General features: G+C 50.3%; 1 protein-coding gene across 2 annotated transcripts in view; it reads left to right on the top strand.

Moving 5' to 3' along the window:
• Positions 1–22777, top strand: part of MYO5B (myosin VB) — a 303619-nt gene that overhangs the window by 210245 nt on the left and 70597 nt on the right. For both annotated transcript variants that reach the window (XM_036245270.1, XM_036245271.1), the window contains exons 13-17: positions 1841–1963; positions 2662–2745; positions 11914–12069; positions 12956–13053; positions 17974–18060. In XM_036245270.1, coding sequence (XP_036101163.1) covers positions 1841–1963; positions 2662–2745; positions 11914–12069; positions 12956–13053; positions 17974–18060 — 548 coding nt within the window. The remainder of the gene's footprint in view (positions 1–1840; positions 1964–2661; positions 2746–11913; positions 12070–12955; positions 13054–17973; positions 18061–22777) is intronic.

Raw genomic sequence — 22777 nt, 5'->3', positions numbered from 1 at the left:
AAGCACTGTGGGCATTCGCTATCAGTATTCTCTGAGAATCTTAAATGTGAATTCTTGCTGGCCCTTATTTTTAGTTGAGGGTGGGGAGTGAGAAGAGAGACTGACCCTCATCAGCAAATATGTATACGTATGACCTTGCTCATTGACTCATGCCTGTCTGAATTAGTGAACATGTAGGATTATGGAGTCTTTGGACAGAAGTCCAATTTCAATGTAAGACAAGATAATTTTGATACCAAGAGATGTAGGTGTTGACTTAGGTGAGGTGTCTCATCACAGTCCTGCCCTTCCTGTTCTGTCTACCCCAGTTCTGCCAGTGCTGGGTCCCTTGTGTTCCGGTCTTCCATCCTTGTCTCTGATAGCCCTGGCGAGCTGACCCCTGCCTTCCCTATACCCGGTGTTTCTGTAGACGGGATGCTTGAACACACATATAAAACAGTGTATGTAAGAAATGCTGAATTAGATATATTTTACTTTGTCTGCCTAACACAATTAACCTCCTTCAAGAAAAAGTTTTCTTTTCTTGAATTAACTACGGCACTCAACACTGAATATTCAATACTAGTTATTGAGAAAAATCTGTTTGCTTACCAAGTATTTGAGACATTTATTCTCAACTGTGTAAGCATTTTCCTTATGGCACAGATTTTATTAACTTACTAAACAAAGGTCTTTTTAAATAGCTAGTGTAAGGGTCACCTTCAACCCTGCCTGATCCAAATGTACAATCAAAGCTGAGGAAGGGCAGACAAGTCAATAGGTGACCCATACCTGAGGCATGGGTGTGCACAGCAGTGCTCAAGGGTGACAGAGGAGGGGGCTCCTTCTCACCGGAAGAGTTGCTGTCATCCTTAGCAATCTGAATGGTGGTTACAGTGCCTGTTATATATTCAACAAAACAAGATGCTTTTTCACTTTTGAAGCCATCTCTAAAGATACTGAAAGGGGCAGAATTCTTAATGTAGTGGGACCTCTAAAGCTAGATTTAAATAGAGGGGAGGCAGCACGGCTGGTGTGGCTCAGTGGATTGAGCATCGTCCCGTGGACTGAGAGGTCCGGGTTTGATTCCCTGTCAGGGAACATGCCTCGATCCCCAGCAGGGGGCATGCAGGTGGCAGCTGATCGATGTTGCTATCTCTACATTCCTTTCTCTCTAAAAAATCAATAAAAACATATTTTAAAAAATAAGTAGAGGGGAGACAGAGATCAGTACCACACAGCTTAATCACTAGGTACTTAATACCCAGTGTGTGGCTGGAACACAGTTCAAGTTTTTTGTAGTGACAGACAATGCACAAAACCCAACGATGAGCGGTATTGGGTAGACTGTGTGTGAGAACTTCATTGGGAGGAATTCCAGAGACAGATCAAGATGGTCAGAGGGAAGGACAGACGGGAGCCAAGCAAGGACAGTGCACTGACATGAGCTTGGAGCGGGACAGAAGGCCTTCCTGCGTAGGCGTGGGCCTGGGCCAGCAGGAGCACGCCACTGGAGACGGTCACGGTGCGTTCACGACACAGGTTACTGCCCGACCGCAGGGAGGAGCCCTCTCCAGATGCGTTCCAGGAGCTGTGACTCTGCTCCATGACCTTGGCCTCCACCTTCACCCTCTTCTGACCCCTCCAGCGTCTCCCACCCAGCAGGTGCTTTCCAGTCCACATGCTCCTCGGGACACCGGGGGAAACAGGCCACACGGCGCGTGGAGAACGCGCTGGGCCCTACGTGTCTTGTTTTCCACGTCGGGTCCTGAGGCCAACTTACTGGCGGACGCCATCCCCGTGCCTCAGCTCTTGGCTTCCTTTTCCTCTTGACAAAGCACCTGGTTTTGTGGTTCCGCAGGTCCCTAAAGGAACCGACCAGAACTGGGCTCAGAAGCTGTATGACCGGCACTCCAGCAGCCAGCACTTCCAGAAGCCCCGCATGTCCAACACGGCCTTCATCGTGGTGCACTTCGCTGACAAGGTGCGTCCGCCCGCGGGCTGGGCTCTGTGAGCCCCTCCAGCTGGGCTCGGGGTTGCTGGGCTGTGAGGGCGCTGTCGCAGCCTCAGGTCTCTTAGGCAGGGCCCCGGCTCCCTTCTTCCTCCCCACGCCATCTCTGTGTGCGCCAGGCAGTCACGGCGGCAGAATCCCAGCGGGTGGTCATGGTTTCCCAGCTGCGTGCCTGACACATTTGCTGAGGGTCTCTGCCCTGGGAATAGAGCACCTGTGACAGTCGGAGGCTGCCCTCCTGCAGCGTGAGAGAGAAAAGGAAATAGGGAAACCGGGTGCTGTTCTCGGGTGGCTCCTTCCCCAGGGACTGGTGGATGCTTAGACTTCTTCTCCATGGACTTCTGGGCACCAACCCAGTGCTTCTCGAATTCCACGTGCGCCGAAGTCCCCTGCCATCTTGGTAACATGCGGGCTCTAATCCAGCAGGTCCGCGGTGTGGCCCACAGCCGCATTCACACCCCCAAGGGGGCCTAGGAAAGGGAACTCCTTCCGAAAACTGTTTTCCCACCAAATGAGCACCCAGTTCCCTCTGTGTAAATCCCGACCATGTCTTGGGTTTGCATTTTCAACAGGAGCATCCGTGGAGTTCCCACTTCACTGCTTTTTAGAAAACACCGTGTGGATGGTCAGGCCGAAGCACTAACTACTGTTTGTCTCCCACTGGGGCCCAGGTGGAGTACCTTTCAGATGGTTTTCTGGAGAAAAACAGAGACACGGTGTATGAGGAGCAGATCAACATCCTGAAGGCCAGCAAGGTAAAGGGCGGGAGAAGCGGGGACCGGGGGTGAGGTGTGCACAGCCGAGCCTTTGGTGTCTGACACATTCCCAGCGCCGAACCTCTGCTCAGTCTGCAGAACCTCCTTGTAAGCACTCACCTGACACAGAAGGTAGGACTGAGAGATGCTTAAATCCATCTGGGAATGCTACCTTCTGTTACCTCCAGAATTTCCTTTCTTCTCACGACTGTAGCAAAAGATAGCAAATATTGTGTCCATTCTACAGGTCGAGGAAATCAGGCATCGATTCATGTAAAAATTTTTTATTAAGCACCTACCTGTGAGACACGGCTCCAAAACACCCGGCGTCGTGCAAAGATGATTGAGACAGATTCTTCCCTGCAGTTGCTTACCTTCCAGTGCGCTGGGAGTGGGCAGATAAACACGCGTGGTAACTGGAAAGAGAGGAGGGGTGGGGGAGGGTCCTGCAGCCAGGGAGGAGCCAGGGCACCGATGTCCCCGCAGGTGATGTCCTGATACAGCTGCTGTTCTGCTTGAGCCCTTTGGAGGAAACCCGGAAGAGGCCCCAGGATTTAGGAGGCTTTCTCTCAGCTACATGATATTGAACTCACTGCGGGAGGCCTGATAGCATTGGAAATGGCAGGTTAATGTCTCTGTGTGATAAGCCTTAGATGAATGCAATAGGGCAAGATAATGGGATGGAGAAAATTCACCCAGCCAAATGGACCCAAGAGCATAAAAGCAAGTAAACCCCATTAAACCATGTGTCCCCGAGGCAAGGGGTCTAGAGAGGATCTGAGTCGGTTCCAGGGTGCGGGCGGCCCAGGACAGACCCCTGCCCAGCGTTATCTCTGGGTATCTGGAAGATCAGGGAATTCGTTGTCACGGAGACAAATTTGCTTTGGGGAAATGTGAATATCATTTTGGAGTTCAACACAAGATGCACCTCTCAGTCTGCCCAGCTCTGTAGTCCATGGTGGTTATCATGACCTTTCATTCTTTACAAGGGGGTGGTGGTGGTGGTGGTGGTGGTGGTGGGAACAGGAGCGGAGCCACAAGCCTGCAGGAGATGGTTTGAGCCCTAGGGGCATTTTCCCTCCCCGTGCTTCTTAGGAGCTTAGAGGCCTGTGACCTTCCTGTTCTCACAGAGGGCACAGAGGGCTGACAAGTGTGAAGTCTAAGGACAAGTTTCCGGTAGGAGCACAGACGAGTGGGGAGAGCATCCTGCTTCCCACTCCCTGTGAAGTTCGGTTCTGCCCTTGTACTGATTTTGCCTTGAGTGTGTCTTAGGGATCCCAGAATAGAAAAAGAAATCTGACAGGTCATCTTTTATTAATGACAGATTTTCCCCCTTATTTTTAATTCTGTTGATATTTGTGTGGTATGTAGTGATAACAAATACATATAGTTAACCTCATGGAGCTTACAGTCTATTGAAAAACATACACCGTTTGGTAAGTTTGGTAATGCTGTGAAGGTCAAGAAGAAGTCATTATGGAAAAGAATAATCGGGGTTTGTTGGGAGTCCCCAAGACCACCCCAGGTTCAGTATTTGCTAGAACTCACAGAACTCGGCACATGGTTGTACTCGTGGCCATGATTTATTACCGAGAAAGGATCCGAAGCAAACGAGCAAAGGGAACCGCGCGGGGATGCGGTCCCAGGGAGACCAGGCGAGGTTCTGAGTGCCGGCACGTAGCATGTGCTTAATGTGGTGATGCATGTGAAGTGTCTACCAGGCAGCTCGCCTGAGCCCAGTGTTCAGGGTGTTTATGGGGAGTCCGTTATGTAGGCATCCTTTGCCTAGCATGTGCCAAACTTTCAGACTCCAGAGGAGAGCAGACATTCAGCATAAACCATACCGTTTGCATAATCCACGTGGTACAGTGAGCTGTTACCGGAATGGGTGAAGCCCTCCTGAAATCCACGTTCCCAGACAACAGCCCAGGCGGGTGTTAAGCAGGCCTCTCTAAGGGTGGTCTCAGGCCTCCCTAAGGGTGGTCTCAGGCCTCCCAAAGGGTGGTCTCAGGCCTCCCAAAGGGTGGTCTCAGGCCGCTCTCTCTCCTCTTTTCTCTGTGGCGGTATCATTTTAGATTAGGGGTACTGGGTTTCTATTAGAAATGAAATAAAGGCGTATAAAAATTCAAACAGTATAGAAATATGTAAAATAAAAAGTATTCTTCCATTCCTTGACCTACCTTTTCGTGAATCCCCATTCTGCAAAGGCAAGCATATTGGTACTTCTTTTTAAGGTTGAAATGAATTGTATCACGCTTGGTCCTCTTGAATTTTTCACTTACCATTAATCTTGGCCATCTTTCCACATGAGCACATGTTTGTCTACTTTGTTCTTTAAGCAGCCGCTGATACTTTGCAAATTCGCGTAATGCTGCAATGAATACCCTTTACATGTATTTTTGCTTCCTTGTTCAGTTGTATCTGTCAGGTAACATTTTAGAAGTAGAATTGATGGTTTAAAGCATCTGCACTTCAGAAGTGTATGCGTACTGCTAAACTGGAGTGAGAAGCAGGCCTGTGATCTGCTCTTCAAAGGTAACCAACCCTCTTCGCCCCACTACCCACGGTTCCGACTTTCCCCTTCAACAACCAGTGTTTCTCAGAACCAGTGACCTTGTTGTCAAGCCTCCCTCGGAGGTGTTGTGATGGCGGCCAGAGCACTCGGGGACTAACCAGAGGGGCTTCTAGGCCTGCTAGACCCCCTCCACCCCGACCCTTCCAGCCCCCTGCAGACATCCCAGGAGACAGAAGTTCACTCTCACCCGACCTGTAGCTTCACAGTTTGCAGCTACAAAGCAGAGGACAATTCGAAGTGTATTTTTTTTTTTTAATCCTCACCTGAGGGTATTTATGTATTTTTCTTCAGAGAGAGTATAGGGGGAAAGAGAGAGAGAGAGAGACATCGATGTGAGAGACACACATCACTGACCGGAACCGAACCCGAACCACATTGCTCCTTGGGCCAACGCTCTAACCGCTGAACCAAACTGGCCAGGGCTCGAAGTATATTTTTAATCATTGGGACAGATGGACGTATCTGGCAGCCTCTGCCATCGTAGCGTTTTTAAAGCTCATTAATTACTGAACTTCCATTTTCTTTAAAGTGTCTCTTTTTCACATTGGTCCTATGAGGTTTATGTTTCTCATTCCACGTTAAAGAGAGAAAAAATAAAGACCTGGAAAGACGCAAGGCCCGATGGCATGGAATTAATGCCCCATGTTTTATCCGTTCTCATCTCATCTCAGCAGAGATAAACCACAAATCCTGTATGTGAAGTCACAGTTTCACTTACAGTGTTTCTATTCTAGGAGAGACCCAGTAGCTTTTTTCTTGTGTGTGGCACCCGATAGGAAATTAACAAGTCATTTTGCACGATTAAGCAGTAGGAGTGGAAGACTCCCCTGCACCCTACCTGCCAAAGGAATGTTAGAAGAACCCCCACCAAGAGCAGTGGAACAAAACCGTGTTAATGAGAATGTAATTAGTAATGGAACTAATTGTCCTGCCTAAGAGGTTATAATGCAGTTAATTGCTTTCTCAGCTGTCAGAGAGCTATAAATACGCAGGTAAAGAAACACCTCTTTAAAACATGACTTGTTATTAACAGACTGATTTGTTTTAGACATTAGAGGATGAAGGTTTTACCCTCCCGGTTTTTGTTTATTATAAAGAGCAATATTTTATCAGTCTGAAAAATAAAATCTCAAAAGGAGAATATTTTTCCTCGAAGGTCTCTGATTCCAGGGCAATGCTGGATGTAGGTCAGAGGGACAGGCAGTGGATCGAGTGTATGCCAGCAAGTGCCAGGTGACAAGGACCATCCTGGGCTGTGTTCCTGGGCACGGAGTCCACATTGGCCGTGACAGTCCCGGGTCCAAGAGTCATAGTAGTGCAGCTCGAGACAAGGCCGGACGCTGCTGACTCCTCTCCCTCCTCTGTGTCTTCAGCTTGACTTCACCCAGGAATGAAAATCTGCTCTCTCTACTGGTGTGTTCCTTACAGGTGGCACCCACACTTCATTGTGAGCAGATATGTTTGCTTCTTTTTTTTTAAAAAAGTATGATTTTCATTTCTGTTTTTTAATTTTTTAATATAATGGCTTTATTGAGATATAATCAACCTACTATAAAACACCTGCTTTTAAAGGTATTAGGTTTAATTTGCTTTCTGTTTAAAATCAGTTTGTGCCTGTCAGGTAGCTCAGTTGGTTAGAGCACGATCCAGATATGCCAAGGTTGTGGGTTTGATCCCCATCAGGTGGAACGAGACATCAGTGTTTCTCTCCCGCTCTCTTCTCCTGTGTCTCTCTCCAGCCCTCCGTCCCTCTCTTTCTAAAATCAATAAATACAATTTTTTAAAAATATAAACTAAAATCACTTTGTGCTGGTAGTTGAAAAGCTTCTACCAATATTTAGAATAAACAGGTCACTACGTAGAGACATTTTTAGTACATTAAACAATAGCATTCTTTTTCCAGTGTGGGAAAATGAAATGCCAAGACTTTTTCTCCAAAGTTCATTTAAAACCCTTTTAAGCAAAAATATTTCTTTCTTAAAAGTTGTAGGTTTTTTTTATACCCCTGCCCCCAAAGGGGTACCATGTAAAAGAATTTATTGAAAGGAAAATTTTTTACTGTGCTTACTGAGTTTTTAAAGATAAGATTCTAAGTGAGAGATCCCAATCAAATGGTTTTTATAGTGTATTATTTTAGTTTCATGTGTCTGTTTAAAGGGAATATGTTTTCTGTTCCTATAAATAGAGTTGAATAGATGTGATTTCCAAGGCAACAACTATGTAAATAGCTACAATTGATATTTTCTTTAACTGTCAAATGGTCTTTAGAAAGTGTTTTCATACTCTTAATCCCTTTCAAATAGATTTGCCTCAGGCTTTTAAAATCTCTATATAAATTTGAGTAGCAGAGAATACCAAAGCCAGTACCCGTGGACACTGGAATAAGAGACAAACAGTATTAGGGAAGTGCTGGGTTTGTTTGAAGGTGTTATCTGAGTGTGTCCAAGACTGAAGAGAGGAAATTTTTTGAAAGGCCCAGGTGGATGCTGTTTCTTATGGCCTAAGACGAATGATAATAGTTTCATTACTAGTTAGTCAGCTTACAAACAGGCTTTGCGTTAGCTTTCCAAGAGCATAGGTGCAGATAGTCAATCAAAGAAAAAACAACTTCTCTCCCTCACGCAGAAGTGTGTTCTTTTGCATGAATCCTTTAGTTAAGCAAGAACTTGGGTAACTACTTTTCCTTGAGACTACAGGTGCATTTATAGTTGGGGCCCTCAGGTGCCTGTCTACCCAGCCCCTTATCCAGGTGGGTGGATGGGGTGGGTGATGTAGTAATTGGTAATTGTTATTGCTTACCTAGCCTTTTTTCTTTTAAAAATTTTTTTTTTTAATTGATTTTTAAAGAGAGAGAGAAAGGGAGAGGGGGAGAGAGATAGAAACATCGATGAGAGAGAACCCACAACCTGGGCATGTGCCCTGACTGGAAATCGAACCAGCGACCTTTTGGTGTATGGGTCGACAGTCAACCACTGAGCCATACCAGCCAGACTACCTGGCCTTTTATCATTGCCTACAGCCCAAGGTCCAACATGGTGTTTCAGTCTTGGGGTCACGTTAGAGGTCTTTGTACGTTCACTGAGTTTATAAAACAAATTCTGAGTAGAATGTGTATCCTACCTCCTCCTTCCCAGAGTTAATGTCCCAGCAGACTCCTGACCCTGTCATGCCAGAGATCCTAGCATTTCAAGTGCAGTCTCAATAGCAAGGACCTGCAGCAAACAGCTTTTAAACTAAAAGACACATTCTCCTGGATAGCCCAGTGCCAGCACAGGTTAAAATGTGCCTTGTGAGGATCCCGTTTTCTGCTCTTACATTGCAAGTCCTTTGTGTGGGCGGGCTAGAGACGGAGCGACAGAGCGGTGACATGGCTTCTCTGACTGCAGCCAGGAAAGGGGGCTGGAATTTTTAAATACTCTTATTGTTGAACCTGACTTCAGAGTTTGTCATGTGGTTTTGATACATGTTCCTGACCTTAGAACCTAACAGCTTTCTCCCAGAAAAAAAAAATCCAGTTTTAATGATTTCTATCAATTAGACTCCTCAAACAGTGGAATCGTGAAGCTTCTACTACCTTGACTTCTACCTATGACTCGAACATTTGGAAATCCATTTCAGGAAGTATACGAATTAGAACACTTCGGTCAGTGCTGTGTTTTGACATGACAGACCGAATCCCAGTGATGTCTTTAAAACGGGAACTTGTCTTCAGCCTCCCATTGCTTCCCTTTGGAATGTTCCTGATGCCATCTCACTGGGCAGGTGACCTTTTCTCACAGGTGCCTTGGCTGTCTGGGGCCAGTCCACAGAGCCCCCGTGCCTGGATGGTCCTCTCCCCCACCCCCACCCCTCCATTTTCTTCTGTGCCTGCCACTCCAGTGTTCTTGGCTCGTATTTGCCATGGTGGCCGTCCGACAGTGAGGACCAGTGCATTTTTAAGTAGGGACTACTGGATAAGGTTTGTACATGGAGAACACTCCGGCTGCTGGGTAGACTGTGTTCGGATGAAGGTGTGCCTGGAGGCAGGCACAGGCTTTAGGTGACTGTATTGATCCAGGAGAGCTCTCAGGCAGACCTGAACCGGGGCAGCCCTGCTCTGGCTGGTTGAGCAAGGACCGCTGGAACTTGGCCATGGCCAGAACGTGGTAATTGATTGGGCTGAGGAGCACGGTGATGGCAGGGTTTCCAGGTTAAATTTGGGGAGGCAGCGAGTGGGTGGGGAGGTTTGGCCATGCCACCGTTGGAGGTTCCGGAGGAACACGCAGAGGGAGGAAGCACGGAGAAGGCAGTGGGACTGTGGCTCGTGGTCGGGAAGACGGTCAAGATGGAAGCCGGGTCTGAAGGTGGTGGGTGAAGCCACAGGTGAAAAAGAGACCATCCAGGGAATAAGTGTTAGAGAAAAAAGAGAGATGGTGAGGACGCGGTTCTGGAAACAGCAACATGTGAAGGAGAGACACGCGGGAAGACGGGAAGGGGCCAGGAAAGGTCAGGAGGAAAATGGGGAAGAGTTGGCGGAAGGTGGAGATGCCGAGGCACAGGGGAGAGGTCTTCAGAGAGGAGGCATCTAAGTGATATGGAGGCCTTCACCGATGTCATGCAGGACGAAAAATGAAACTACAGCACCTCCAACCACTGGATTTGGAAGTAGGGTCCCCAGAGTTGCTCTCAAGATCCATTTCTCCACAGTGGGGCAGAGGCCAGGTGATATCTGATGGAGGCAGGTCTGCGAAGGGATGACGTCAAAGGTGATATCTCTGGACACCTTGCCCAAGATTGCCAGGGATAGATGAGAGAGAGGACAAACAGCTGAACAGGGAGGTTTTTAAGCATAAAAGACACTAGCACATAATTATGTGTTCAGGGGAAGAAGCCTGTGAACAGGAAGAGAAAACGCAAGAGTTCAGGGAGCGATTTAAAGCAGTCATCTGATTCAGTTCCCTCGCCTTAACAGATGCGAAATGAAAATCTAGTGAGGTAAAGAGGTTGGCATGGGTCATGCAGCTCATCAAGTGACAGTCCCATCTAAAAGTCACTCTCCTGACCCTTGCTCTCTGCCCTTTCTACTGTTTCACCTTTCCTCCTGGAAATCTACTAGCTCATCACCTCTTCCAGTCCCTCTCCCAACTCCTGAGCACCTCTCACCACACTGCTCCTGCAGGGGGCTCAGCCTCTTCTCATGCTGCAGCCAGAGTGGTCTTTTCCAAAAGATCCTGGTCATTCCTCCTCTCTGGTGCATTGCTGCTTGGGCTCTGCAACCAGGCTGGACCTTGAGAGACGGCCTCTCAGGATGAGCGGGGAGGAGAAGGGGATGGGGTGTGGAGGTGAGAATCGTGGGTGTGGTAGTTTATGGGACAGCAGAATGACCAGCTCAATTGCTTTAAGAGGTATTTTCTGAGGGTGGGGAGTGGGGTCGGACTGTGGAGCCTTGGAGGTAGACCAGGGCATTTAGACACAGTGGCAGGAGATGTGGAGACACCAGTGTTAATGGGGGTTAAAGGAAGAAAGGTGCAGGGTGGGTGGGTAGAAGGAGCAGAGCCTGGCATCTGAGGCACTAGCACTCGAGCCTCTATGCTGTTGGGGTTAGAAGTGGCTCAGGGTTAGTGCTCCCTGCATTCCCCCCACACTGGCAGGTGTGTGGCAGAGGCCTCGTGACACTATTCCAGCCCCAGCATAACTTCCCCAAGGGAGGTCGGCAGGACTGGGTGTCCTGAAGGCTGGGACCCACTGTGCCACCAGCACCTGTACACGACCTGATCTTCACCCTGGTCACACGAAGGACACAGAGGTCATCTTATTTAGTCTCATAACAATTCTGTATAATTGGTACATTCTTACCTCCATTATGCTGGTGACTAAATTAGGGCTCAGGGAAGATAAATAACTTGACAAGATCCAACAATAATGTGTGGAAAACGTTAATAAAACATAGTTCTATTAGAGGATAGCCCACTCTGCCACCACAAGGAAAGGCGTTATTTTGCCCATTTCTGTAAGTGAAGGTTAAGTAAGATTGTCTGGGAAAGTTACTTTTCTCCTTCCTTTCTGTAAATTGAAGTAGAATTCTTAGACCTAAAATTTACCCTTTTAAAGTGTACAGTTCAGTAGTTTTTAGTATAGTCATCAAGTTGTACAACTATCACCAATCTGAATTCTAGAATATTACTCCAAAAAGAAAGTCTGTACTCACTAATGGTCACTCTGCTTTTTCCCTCCCCAGCCCCAGCAACCACTAAACTACTGTGTGTTCCCTGGACATTTTATGTGATACACTGTAATCTTTATGACTGGCTTCCTTCACTTGGCATGTTTCCAGGGTTCATCCATATTGTAGCATGAATCAGGACTTCACTCCTTTATATTGTTGAGTAATAGTCCATTGTATGGACATACCACATTCTGCCTATCCATTTCTTAGTTGACAGACATTTGAGTAGCTTCCACCTTGTGACTGGCTACTATGAACACTGGTGTACAAGTTTTGACATATGTTTTCTCTCCTCTTGGGTACATATTGGAAAACTGCTTTGAAAGAGTATAAGTAGTTCAAGTCCAAGAGATCTTGTTTTCAGTGTTCTTCCTGTGTTTGTTTCTAGTTCCCACTCGTGGCTGACTTGTTTCATGATGACAAGGACTCGGCTCCTGCCTCCACCACATCTGCAAAGGGCTCATCTTCAAAGATCCACGTTCGCTCCTCCAGACCCCAACTGAAAGCCTCCAACAAGGAGCACAAGAAAACCGTGGGCCACCAGGTCAGCGTCACAGCGCGTGGCAGGAAGCTGTGGGCTGTGGCATATGTGCAGGCCTGACCTTCGTAGATGAAGGATGGCTACGGAGACAGAGGGAAGCCAAGGTGGCCTCGGCATCCCAGCCCCGGCCACCCAGCTCAGGCTTTCTGTGCTGCTTGAAGCAGGAAACTGAAACCTTCTCTAGAGGGCACCAGCAGGAGAGGGAGGGGTGACTGTAGCCCCAGACAGTGCATTCAGTCCCTGGAGCGGGCCAATCGCAGCATCTCAGATGCCTAGGGGGATGGGCAGGTTGTAGAGGAGGGTTGAATAAGCCGGGGGCCAGAGAACTGAGAAAAACCGCTCCTGCTTTGGGGTCTTCATGGGATATTATGTCCAGCGTGTCTTCCAAAAGAAGAGATGAGAGTGCCTGCCAAGCTCCTGGCAGCACTAACCTTCCTATTTCACCGGATTTGCCTATTCTGGACATTTCGTGTAAATGCAGTGATTCCCAGGACGCCCGGGCACCGAGTGTGCAGGCCCAGGCCTCAGGTCTCGGAGCACAAGGCCTCCGGGCACAGGGATCATCTCTCGTAGCACTTGGTTGCCTTTCATCTCCTTTGCTCCACAACACTGAGTTAGCCAGAGTAGGGGGTGGTTTCTCCCCAGTAAGTTTCAGGAGCCCTGAGGCCAGAATACAGGAGGGGCTTGACTGTAGTCACCCAGCCAGGTAGGAGTGTGAGAGCTAGAATCAGACCCCAGGTCTCAGATTTCTTCCTGCCCTTCTGGGTTAACAGTAACAGTCAAAACAATAACAGTAACAACTGCTTTGTGGGCGTTCCTTTATGTGTATCATACATCCAGGGAATGTTACAGATAAATAACAACCTGGCGCTGGCTTTTGTCTCCCCAGTTCCGCACCTCCCTGCACCTGCTCATGGAGACCCTGAACGCCACCACGCCACACTATGTCCGATGTATCAAGCCCAACGACGAGAAACTCCCCTTCCAGTAAGTGTGTGCCAGGCATCGACCCGGCTCCTCGTGGTTGGAGTTGGGCCAGTCAGGTCCACCCAGCCCAGTCTCTTACGCCTCCTTAGGGGTCCCGGAGGCGGAGGGAAGGCCAGGCACAGCCTCTCGGGTCTGCTGTCTTCAGTGGGATGAATGGTTGATCCTACACTCCCCAGATGGTTTATATGTGAACACAGGCCCACAGACAGTTACCGAGGTCACCTGTCTGCTGCCCAGGAGGAGTCAAGGGGATGGGAGGACACAGCACCCCCTGCCATGTTGCTTACAGTGGTGAGAGGGGTGCCTACTAGAATCCAATAGAGAACCAGCCGAAAAAGTGCCGCTAAATGCTGGTGTGAGTGTGTCTCCCAGTGATTGTTCAGTTCGGATGCAGGAGGTTCGCGGGAGTGGTCGGGAAGGGCTCGCGCACTGACCTTCAGGACGTGCGGAGTGATAACATACTCAGGCGGGCCTGTTTCTCACATCCCTGATGGCTCAGCTCCAGTCATCCAAGTCCCGCCTCTATGCCTGCCTTGGAAATGGTCTCCCAGTGCTGCCTGTGCTCACATGGGGGTTCTACCCAATCTGTAGCGCCGTGACACTTGAGTATTGGTCCATCCCTGGTGTCTGCCGGACTCCGGACCATGGTTTCTGCAGGCCTCGGTGTCACCTCCCACCTCCCTGTCTGAACCCAGACTGCCCGTCTTCCCCCGCCAGCCTCTGCATGGTCTCTGTGAATGGCATATCCATTTCCTGACACCTCACCTACCCGCCAAACAGCCTTCCAGACTAGAAACCCGAGAGTCAGTCTGAGCTGGTGCCGTGCATAGGACTTCCTGTGACGATGGGCTGTCCTATAACCTGCATTGTCCAACGTGGTGGCCACTGGTCACATGTGGCTCAGTGCTTAGAGTGTGGCTAGTGTGATTGAAGAACTAAATTGTTCATTTTATTTCAGTTGCATTCAAATCCTCATTAGGCAGCTGGTGGCTATCGTGTTGGACAGTATAACCTTTGAATCTTCTTCCTTCCTCCCCGGTGTCCAGTCATTGTCAGAATCCCAGGGAGTTCACAGTGTCCCACACCGGTGTCCCTTTTGTCTTCCCTCCGTCCTCACCTTGCTCAGACTCTTCGTTCCTGGAAGGCTGCCCGACGCCTTTCGAGGGGCCTCACCTCCGCCGCCTCGTCTTCCGTTACCCTGAGCCCCCCACTGCTACTTCCTCCGACCAGGAGATACAGTTTTAAAAAGTTAATCACTTTCTTCCCAGCTTTCTGATTTCCTTTCTGGCCGCAGCATAATTTCTTTCTGTGAAATAATTTATTTTGGCAACTCTGACTCAGAACGAATGCCCGCGCTGCCTCTGCGGGTCCTGTCCTTCGATAAGGCCCCTCTGGCACTCCGATGGGCCTCCTGCTGGAAGAGGGTAGAAGACCATTTCGCGTCCGCCTCCTATGGAGCGTGCCCATTGTTTGCTCTTGCCCTGCCTCGAATCTCTGAGACAGGCTCAGGGGTCCCCCGCCCTGTGGCGTCTGAGGAGCAGTGGGGAAGGCCTGGGTGAGGTGTGCCGGCGGGGGGAGGGGGAAGAGGAGGGCTGGGAACCAGCCGGGGCCCCAGCGGGCTGTGACCTCGGGCAGTTCGTGCCTGGCGTCTGGTCTGCTGGGGGTTTCTCCTTGCTGGGCCTCCCCTTCCAAATGAGAGAAGACGCCGGGGGCTTTGAAAGGGACTTTCTAGACCAAATGTCCCGTTCTTCTAACACCTTCCTTTGCTTTAGGGCCAAAAAATATCTTCCTCCCAGTGAAGAAAGAGGGGAGACTACTGAACCAACTTAGAAAACCTGGGTTCTAGTCCAGACTTTGCTACCAGTTGTTTGGCTAATCACAAGCTAGTCTCTTACTCTGACTTATTTCTTCATCTGTTAATTGTGGTTAAAAAACAATGTGGATGAGCCTGGCCCGTGTGGCACGGTGGATTGAGCGTCGTCCCACGGACTGAGAAGTTCCAGTTCAGTCTGGTCAGGGCACATGCCTGGGTTGCAGGCTCGATCCCCAGTAGGGGTGTGCAAGAGACAGCCGATCGGTGTTTCTCACATCGATGTTTCTATGTCTCTCCCCCTTCCTCTCTCTCTCAAAAAAAAAAAAGAATTCGAGAAGCTAACTTATTTGGTTACAATGTAACGTTATTGACACTATCTGAGGATGAAAGTGCCATGCCCCCCTCCCATTCCACACCACTGGGCTTCCCCCGCCTTGGCACTGTTGACATTTGGGGGCCGGTAATGCTTTGTTGTGGGGCTGTCCTTCGCACTGTAGGAAGCTTAGCCTCCCTAGCCCTATTCACCCGTTGCTAGTCGCATCCCCACCATTTTGACAACTAATAGTGTTTTAAGACATTGTCAAATGTTGCTTAGAGGACAAAATCACCCCCGGTGGAGAGCGCTGTCCTACACTAAATGCTTTGCTAGCATCTCTCATAGACAAGTCTTTTTCCCTTTGCTTTTTCCTTTATTTAAAAAACAAACATCTATCCTGCCTACTGCTCCCCCGGCACTGGGCTGAGACAGGTGGAATGACAACGAATAAGATATGTCCCTTGTCCTTAAGGAGTTGCCAGTCACAAATAACTGGTAATGACTTAGAAGTGACTGTCTCTCCTGCAGGAGCAAAGAGGTGGGAGGATGAATAACTGTCCAGGGAAGAGGTGGCCTGGAGTGAGTGTGGCCACCTGGGATGGCTCGGCAGAGGCACTGGCCAGGTTTCCCAAGGGCCAGTCCCCTGGTCTGAGCAGCAGGCAGTCCTCAGAGGCTCAGGGTCCTGAAGTGTGACTGCGGAACGCCCCAGAGCCCGGCCGGGCGCGAGGGGAGCTTGCAGCCTGTGCAGAAATCAGTTGAGTTGTGCGTGACGGCTGGGGTAGAGCCCAGTCTAACACCATGGGAGTCGCCCTTCAGCAAGCTTCTGGCTCTGCCGAACCCGCGCATTTTATTGGGACAGTGTCACCCTGCATTTCAACAAGTTGACCCTAGATATCTCAGGTAGTTTTTCAGTCCAGACTTAGGTGCTGCTTGAGCACACTGTGATCCTCCCGAATTTAATAGGAGGAAGGGCTGCTTTTCACTCCCAGTTACCTAGTGACGGACGCAGATCGCGAGAGGCATTTGACAGTGAGTTTACGTTACGGTTGGAGAGAGAGATTAAAACGCAGATGCCTGGCTGTCTTTATGTGTCCCCTGGGGTGCGGGAACAGGGAAAGATGATGACAGCATCTTCGGTAGAGTGTCATCTTTTTTTCTAATACTACTTTCTCTTACATCCCTTGATCATTACAGCAAACCAGTGGATTATAGTTGGGCAAATATCCTCAGCTCCTATTGAAGAAATGAGGAAACTGAGTTAGAGAGAGTGTTTTGCCCAAAGTGACACTGGTCGGGCTAGGCCGGCTCTCCCTCCCTCGTCTCCCTCACCCGGGGAGGAAGTGGCGCTGAGATCACAGGAAGCAGGGAAGAGTGTTCAAGCTGAGTTCAGAAAGTACTTGCCAGATGCCTGCCATGGGACCAGCTTAGTGTGCGGGGCTCCAAGAGGACACCGGGCAGGTCACCCAGAGGGGGAGGGCGAGAGGGAGCCCGATGGGGAGATGTGACTCCGGCAGAACTCCAGAATCCTGAGTGGGCCCAGCTGCGGGGAAGAGAACACCGGGGGTTGTCAGGAGCATGGCAGACAGGTGTGATGAGAGGTTGCCCACGGAGGTTAGAGGTAAAGAAACCTCCACCTGCACGTATCCAACAGAGCAAGGAGGCAGCCTGACTGCAGGGCCGCGGTGTGTGCTGGAGCCGGTGTGACCTGTGGTGCGGGGAGCGAGTTGGGGGCTGGCCCAGGGCTGCAGCGGAGCTGTGGAGCAGCCAGGAACAAGGGGCGTTTATTTCTCATCCCTTCTCCGACTGAGGCAATCGTCTTAGCAGATTATAAATCGTGATTAATTCTAGTTCCGCTTATTTCCTTCTCCACGCAGACTCCCCGATTACCCCCGCCAGCCCCGACTTCTTTCCTCCGGTTTGTTTTTGCAGTTTAACCACACTTACCGCATGCCGCCGTGGAGAGTGCACCTCTGTACCCCCTCCTCTGCAAGTGTGGATCCTCTTAGAAAGCCTGACCATGTCTGACTTGATTCTCTGCCCTCCTAAATATATGTGCTTGAATAAATACTAGGTTTTCGGTGCTAGGCTTAGCATTGCAGGACATGTGAGCTGTTGAAGACATTTCTCCCATCTCCAAGGACAGGAAGATAAAGTTCATCTACGTGATTCTCAGCTGAGCAGCTCTCATGATAACAGCTAACAATATGTGTGCCCTTCTGTTGCGTCAGGCCCTGTTCTAACTGCTGTCTTGGGCATTCCATCTTCACACTAACCCTATAAAAGGGATACTGTTGTTATCCCCATTCTGTAGATGAGGAAACTGAGGCCCAGGAGGGTTATGTTACTTGCCCCAAATTACATATGCTGGTAGTTAGTGGCGTGTCACCATTCTGGCCCAGGTCTGCCTGAAACTCACCCTTTTAACTCCTGAGCCACGTAATGCTTTGCGGTGCCAAGCGTGTGTTTTGGCCATTGGATTAAGACAGGTGCCCATGTGGATGGAGATAATAAAGGAAGGCTCTGGAGAGGAGGCATGAATGAGTCTTGGTGGGCAGGCAGATTCAAGTAGGCAAAGAAGTGGAGAGGTGTCCCAGGTGAGACCAAGGATGTGCGCAGCGCTGAGATGCTGCAATAGCTCATGTGCCTGCTGATCAGCCTCTTTTTTTACCTGTGCTTTCCACCTGACGTTGTGCTCAGCAGTGCAGGTAACCCAGGCAGACGAGGTGGGGTCCCTGTTCTGTTCTGCCCTCTTTGTGGATGGCTGCTCATTGCTTGTCTTGCTGTTTTGCAGCTTCGACGCGAAGAGAGCAGTGCAGCAGCTCCGAGCGTGCGGGGTGTTGGAGACCATCCGGATCAGTGCAGCCGGCTACCCGTCCAGGTATGTGCCCACCAGCCGTGCCCAGCTGCCACCCAGAAACCCTCTTATGGGCTGTCAGCCAGACAGAGAGTCTCAACGTGTTCCCCAGCACTGAGGGCCCAAGCAGGATGCTGACAGAAAGAAGTATTTCAGTTTGGTCTGAAAAGGGTGGGAGCCACTAGTGACCACCTCTGGGGCAGCTTTTCAGATTTCAGGTTGGCATTGGTCTGAGTGACAAGCTAGCCAGAATTGCAAAGAGAATTTCTCCTTTACTCAACTCCCACCTTGTCCCTCCTCCTTTTTAATTGTGGTAAAATAAACCCAGTATTTACCATCTTTGCCATTTTTAAGTGTACAGTTCAGTGGCACTAAGTACCTTCCTATTGTTGTGCAACCACCACCTCCATCCGTTTGCAGAACTCTTTTCCTCTTGCAAAACGAAAACTCTCTACCCACTAAACAGTAACTCCGGTTCCTCCCTTCCCTTGACGACCACCGCTACACTTTCCGTCTTTGTGATTTGATGGCTGACTGCTTCACGTGAGTGCAGTTATACAGTGTTTGTCTTCTTGTGACCGGCTTACTCACTAGCATAAGGTCCTCAAGGACACCCATGTTGTAGCCTGTGTCAATGTTCCTTTTTAAGGCGGGATGATAGTCTGTCATAGGTATGTACCACCTTCTGTTTATCCGTTCATCTGTCAGCAGACTCCTTCGCCTTTGAGTACAGAATCACATCTATGCTGAACATATCATTTCAGTTAAAGCACAGCTATTGTGGTCCAAGACTTGCATTGTAGAGAAGCCATGGAGCCACCCAGCATCTGCTGAAGCCCTGCCAAGCCTGGCTGGCCTCTGGACAGGTGCCTAGAGTAGGGGGAGTGGATGGCGACCAGCAAGCGCTCGTGAAATCATTCGGTGTGTCGGCGTCACTGGCAAACATCGGCCATGAAGTGGGGCCGAGCCGGCAGTGCCACAGGCCAGAGCCTGTGGTGTTGCCCGTCCTGAGGAGCCCCACGTGTGTCAGCAGGTGGAGGGAGTCAGAGCTGGGGGAGGAGACACGGTCCAGCCTCCCCTCCTCCCTGCCCTCTCCACCTGGTGCTCTCCTGGTGCAGTTGGTTAATTACCCAGAAACAACCTCACCCCTGACAGTTCCCGAATGTTAGTCCCACGAAGGAAGCTGCTGCTGGAATTGGGAATTTGCATTTGACCTGGAAAGCCCAAAGAGTCTCGCTAATCTGCTGCATCCAGGCAGCTTTTCAGAAACCAGCAGGTTCAAGCCATTGTTCAGATGGTCTGCTCTAGCCAGGGTGGGAGGTGATTAGCACTTTCTTTTCAGCCACATCCCTCCCTGCTTAGAAGAAAGACGGAGTGTCCTGGGGCTCCATCTCCCTTTCTGAGCTCAGAGTCTGAACGCAGGTAGCTGAGCACTGCAGGAGCAGTGAGGTGAGCCACGCCTGTGCTTGGTAGAGGCTCTGCCTCCCTTCCTGGCTGCCCTGCAGTACCTGGCCTCGGCCTTTTGGTCGAGTGATGGGGGCTCAGGCCATGCGGTAGTTCTGAGTTAAAAATACTGTATTCTGGCCAATTAGATTACTTTTCAGTGAGTGCTCCACACACAGGGTTCAGATCAGGTATACTTCATTCAACTCACGAAGGAGGCGGGGACCCAGGCGCTGCTGAGCCACTGGTTTTCGGGCTGCTCCCCCAGCACCTGCCGCACTCCTGCGCCGGCTCCCCGTCGGCTGGGCGCCCAGAAAGGCTGCTGGAGTCCAGCAGCTTTAGTCCAGTGTTTCTCAGAACCTCATCGCAACCCACTGTGGGTCAGGAAGTCAATTTAATGGGTTGTGACCCACATCTTGTTTTTTTAATGAAATAACGTAGGGTGAAACATGTAGGGTTGCAACTTGTGGCAGAAAGGGCACTGCAGCATGACCTCCGTCAGCTTTGTATACAGCGAGGGCACGTCGTGATTTAAATGCTTTCCCAAATGAGACCCAGAGAAGGAATGAGCTGCTCAAGGCCACCAGCTGGTGGGTGCTTGAGTCGGGACTGGAACCACCCTTCCTCTGCCCCGCTGGGTGGTGGTTGTCGGGCCTCTTACTGCCCACATCAGTGAGGCCTTGACATCCAAGCAGAGGCTTATCAGAGGAGTGAGGGTTAGGGCCAGACCGGAAGCCTGGAGTAAAACTTCTCCCTACTCTCTCCAGCTCATAAGTAAAGTGGAACTGGGGCCTGGGCTACAGCGGACGGAGCCCAGTGATTCAACCCTTGGGCTTTGGTGTCAGGCCTGGGTTCCAGTGTCAGCTTCATACTTTTGGGCTGGGTGACCTCTGGCATGCACATTAATCTCTCTGAGCCTGGGTTCTCTTATCATGAAGTAGAATGATCATATTTACTTCATAGGTCAGCAGTTCTCAACCTGTGGGTCGCAACCCCTTTGGGGGTCAAGCGGCCCTTTCACAGGGGTCGCCTAAGACCATCAGAAAACCCGTATTTCCGATGGTCTTAGGAACCGAGACCCCGCTCCTCTATCCGTCTCCAGGTGGGTCCGCCCACATGCAGATACACCCACATACAACCCACATACAACATGAGGAACTGTATTAAAGGGCCGCAGCATTAGGAAGGTTGAGAACCACTATAATAGGTGGTTGTGATGAATGAGATAATGCATTTACAGTTCTCAGCACAGTGCTGAGCATTAAGCATTTAATAAAATGTTTATTACTCATTCAGAGATGAGCAAGAAGCTACATCCCTATGGGTATAATTATGTGGGTAGAACATGTGGATGCCAGAAATTTCTAGCTTTGTTTTTATGAAACCCTGGTGTGTCTTAAACTGTTTAAGGACCTGTGTTAGAACCTTGGGGATCACAGGCCCTTCAGCTGCTCAGTGCAGAGGCCTGGAGATGAGCAGAGAAACCCGGCTCATCTTTGTATATAACATACAGTCGGTGCTGGTGGTGGGCTCGTCAAGTAAGAGGCATGGATGTTGGGCCTGTACGAAGCCAGAAGAGGAGAAGCAAGGGAAGCACGTGACCAATGGCATTCTAAGGCAGGTGCGGCCTTGGGGACACATGTCAGTATGCAAAGAACCGCCAGTTTCTCGGAGCACTTTCTAATAGAATGAATCGTTTCATAGTGGGGCGGATGACCTGCGGAGGGTGCGGAACGTCCCCTCGGACGACGCCAGGAAGCGGCCAGCTGTCCGGGGGCTGCCGTGGTTAACGCAGACCACACTTCGGGCAGGGCCGCCCATGGCGCCTGCTCGCAGCCTCACGGTGAAGTCAGCTGACTGTGTCAGCCACGCTCCCGCTGGTTTTCTGTCGCAGTGCAGGGTGAGCGAGTCGGGTGGAGGAGGAAGGAGAGGGCTTCAGTTCTGTGCTCGCGCGTGAGCTTATGTAGGGTGAGCCAACTTTCTAGCCTCGTGGTGTCCGTCTGTCCTCCTCCGCGTCCCCTCCCGAATTGAGCGTTAGCCCTGTGCCGTGGCTGTAAGTCGTGGCCCTGCCCCCAGGAGCTCACCTCTGGGAGAAATCACACAAGCCCAAAACAGTTAGAAAACAGCATGTCAGGCGCAAGTTTGGGAGGAGCTGTGGCTTCGCGGAGGAGGTGAGATTTGAGCTGGGCCTTGAAGGGTGCGGAGGATGTGGATGGTGGGAAGACAGCGGGCGGTTACTGCTGGCCAAGGGGCAGCATGATGTCCGGGTAGAAGGGGCCATAAATTGCTTTTCCTGTCCAGTGATCGGGAAGAGGCCTGCTTGCCGCTCTAGCCCCAGTCCTGCGTTTCCCCTGTCAGACAGCCTCTGCTCGCAGCTGAGAGGATGCGTTTCCTCCAGCTCTGCAGGCCCGTGCGATCATGGCTCCTCCGCTGTCCAGCCCATCTGCCGCAGTCAGAGTTGCCAGCAGAGCCGCGGAGCCCACAGACGTGCTGGCCTCGTGTAGGGACGCTGATGCATCTTCCCTGCCTCTCTCCTTGCTCCCGGCTTCTTCCCAGACCATTACAAGGGCATCTGCACCTTCTGATTTTGTAATTGCAGATATTGTGGAAATGTAGGGAAGGGAGAAAAGACTGCATTGCTGGTATCACAGAAAACGTTACTTAATGCTGTGGTCTAGGTGTTTCACCTTGGACCCGGAATGCCACCTTGTCGCTTCTCCACACATTCACTTTCTTAGCAGATCTTGGGAAAAGGTCAGAGGGATTTCCTTCCCAAACTGCCATGTGATGGGTTAACTTTTGGAAAGAAGCACCATAATCTGTGGCACTGTTGTCAGTACTGAGACAGAGCTGAATCATGTTGTTTCGTTTAGGTCCTAATGCCTTTTCCCTGCTCCTCACTGCCAAGCCGCAGACCTGGGGTGGCATTTGTTTGTGAAGATGAGTGGTGAGGGGACCGGCCACGGGCACTACCTCCCCTGTAATCGTTGGATTCTGCACGTCGCCTGACGGTGCACCGCCCTTTGGGAACCACACTGGTTTGGGGAGTTACCGCACTGGTTTTTAAAAAATGCTACCTAACTGCCCAGTCGGTGTGGCTCAGTGGTTGAGTGTTGACCCATGCACCAAGAGGTCACCAGTTCGATTCCCGGTCAGGGCACATGCCCAGGTTGTCAGCTCGATCCTCAATGGGTGTTCAGGATGCAGCTGATCTCGATGTTTCTATCTCTGTCTCCCTCTCCCTCCTTCTCTCTCTAAAAAAAATCAATAAAAACATACTTTAAAAAAAATTGCTACG

Source organism: Molossus molossus, unplaced genomic scaffold, assembly GCF_014108415.1.
Source record: "Molossus molossus isolate mMolMol1 unplaced genomic scaffold, mMolMol1.p scaffold_m16_p_6, whole genome shotgun sequence".
NCBI classification, from domain to species: Eukaryota; Metazoa; Chordata; class Mammalia; order Chiroptera; family Molossidae; genus Molossus; species Molossus molossus.
This window is presented reverse-complemented; position numbering and strand designations above follow the sequence as displayed.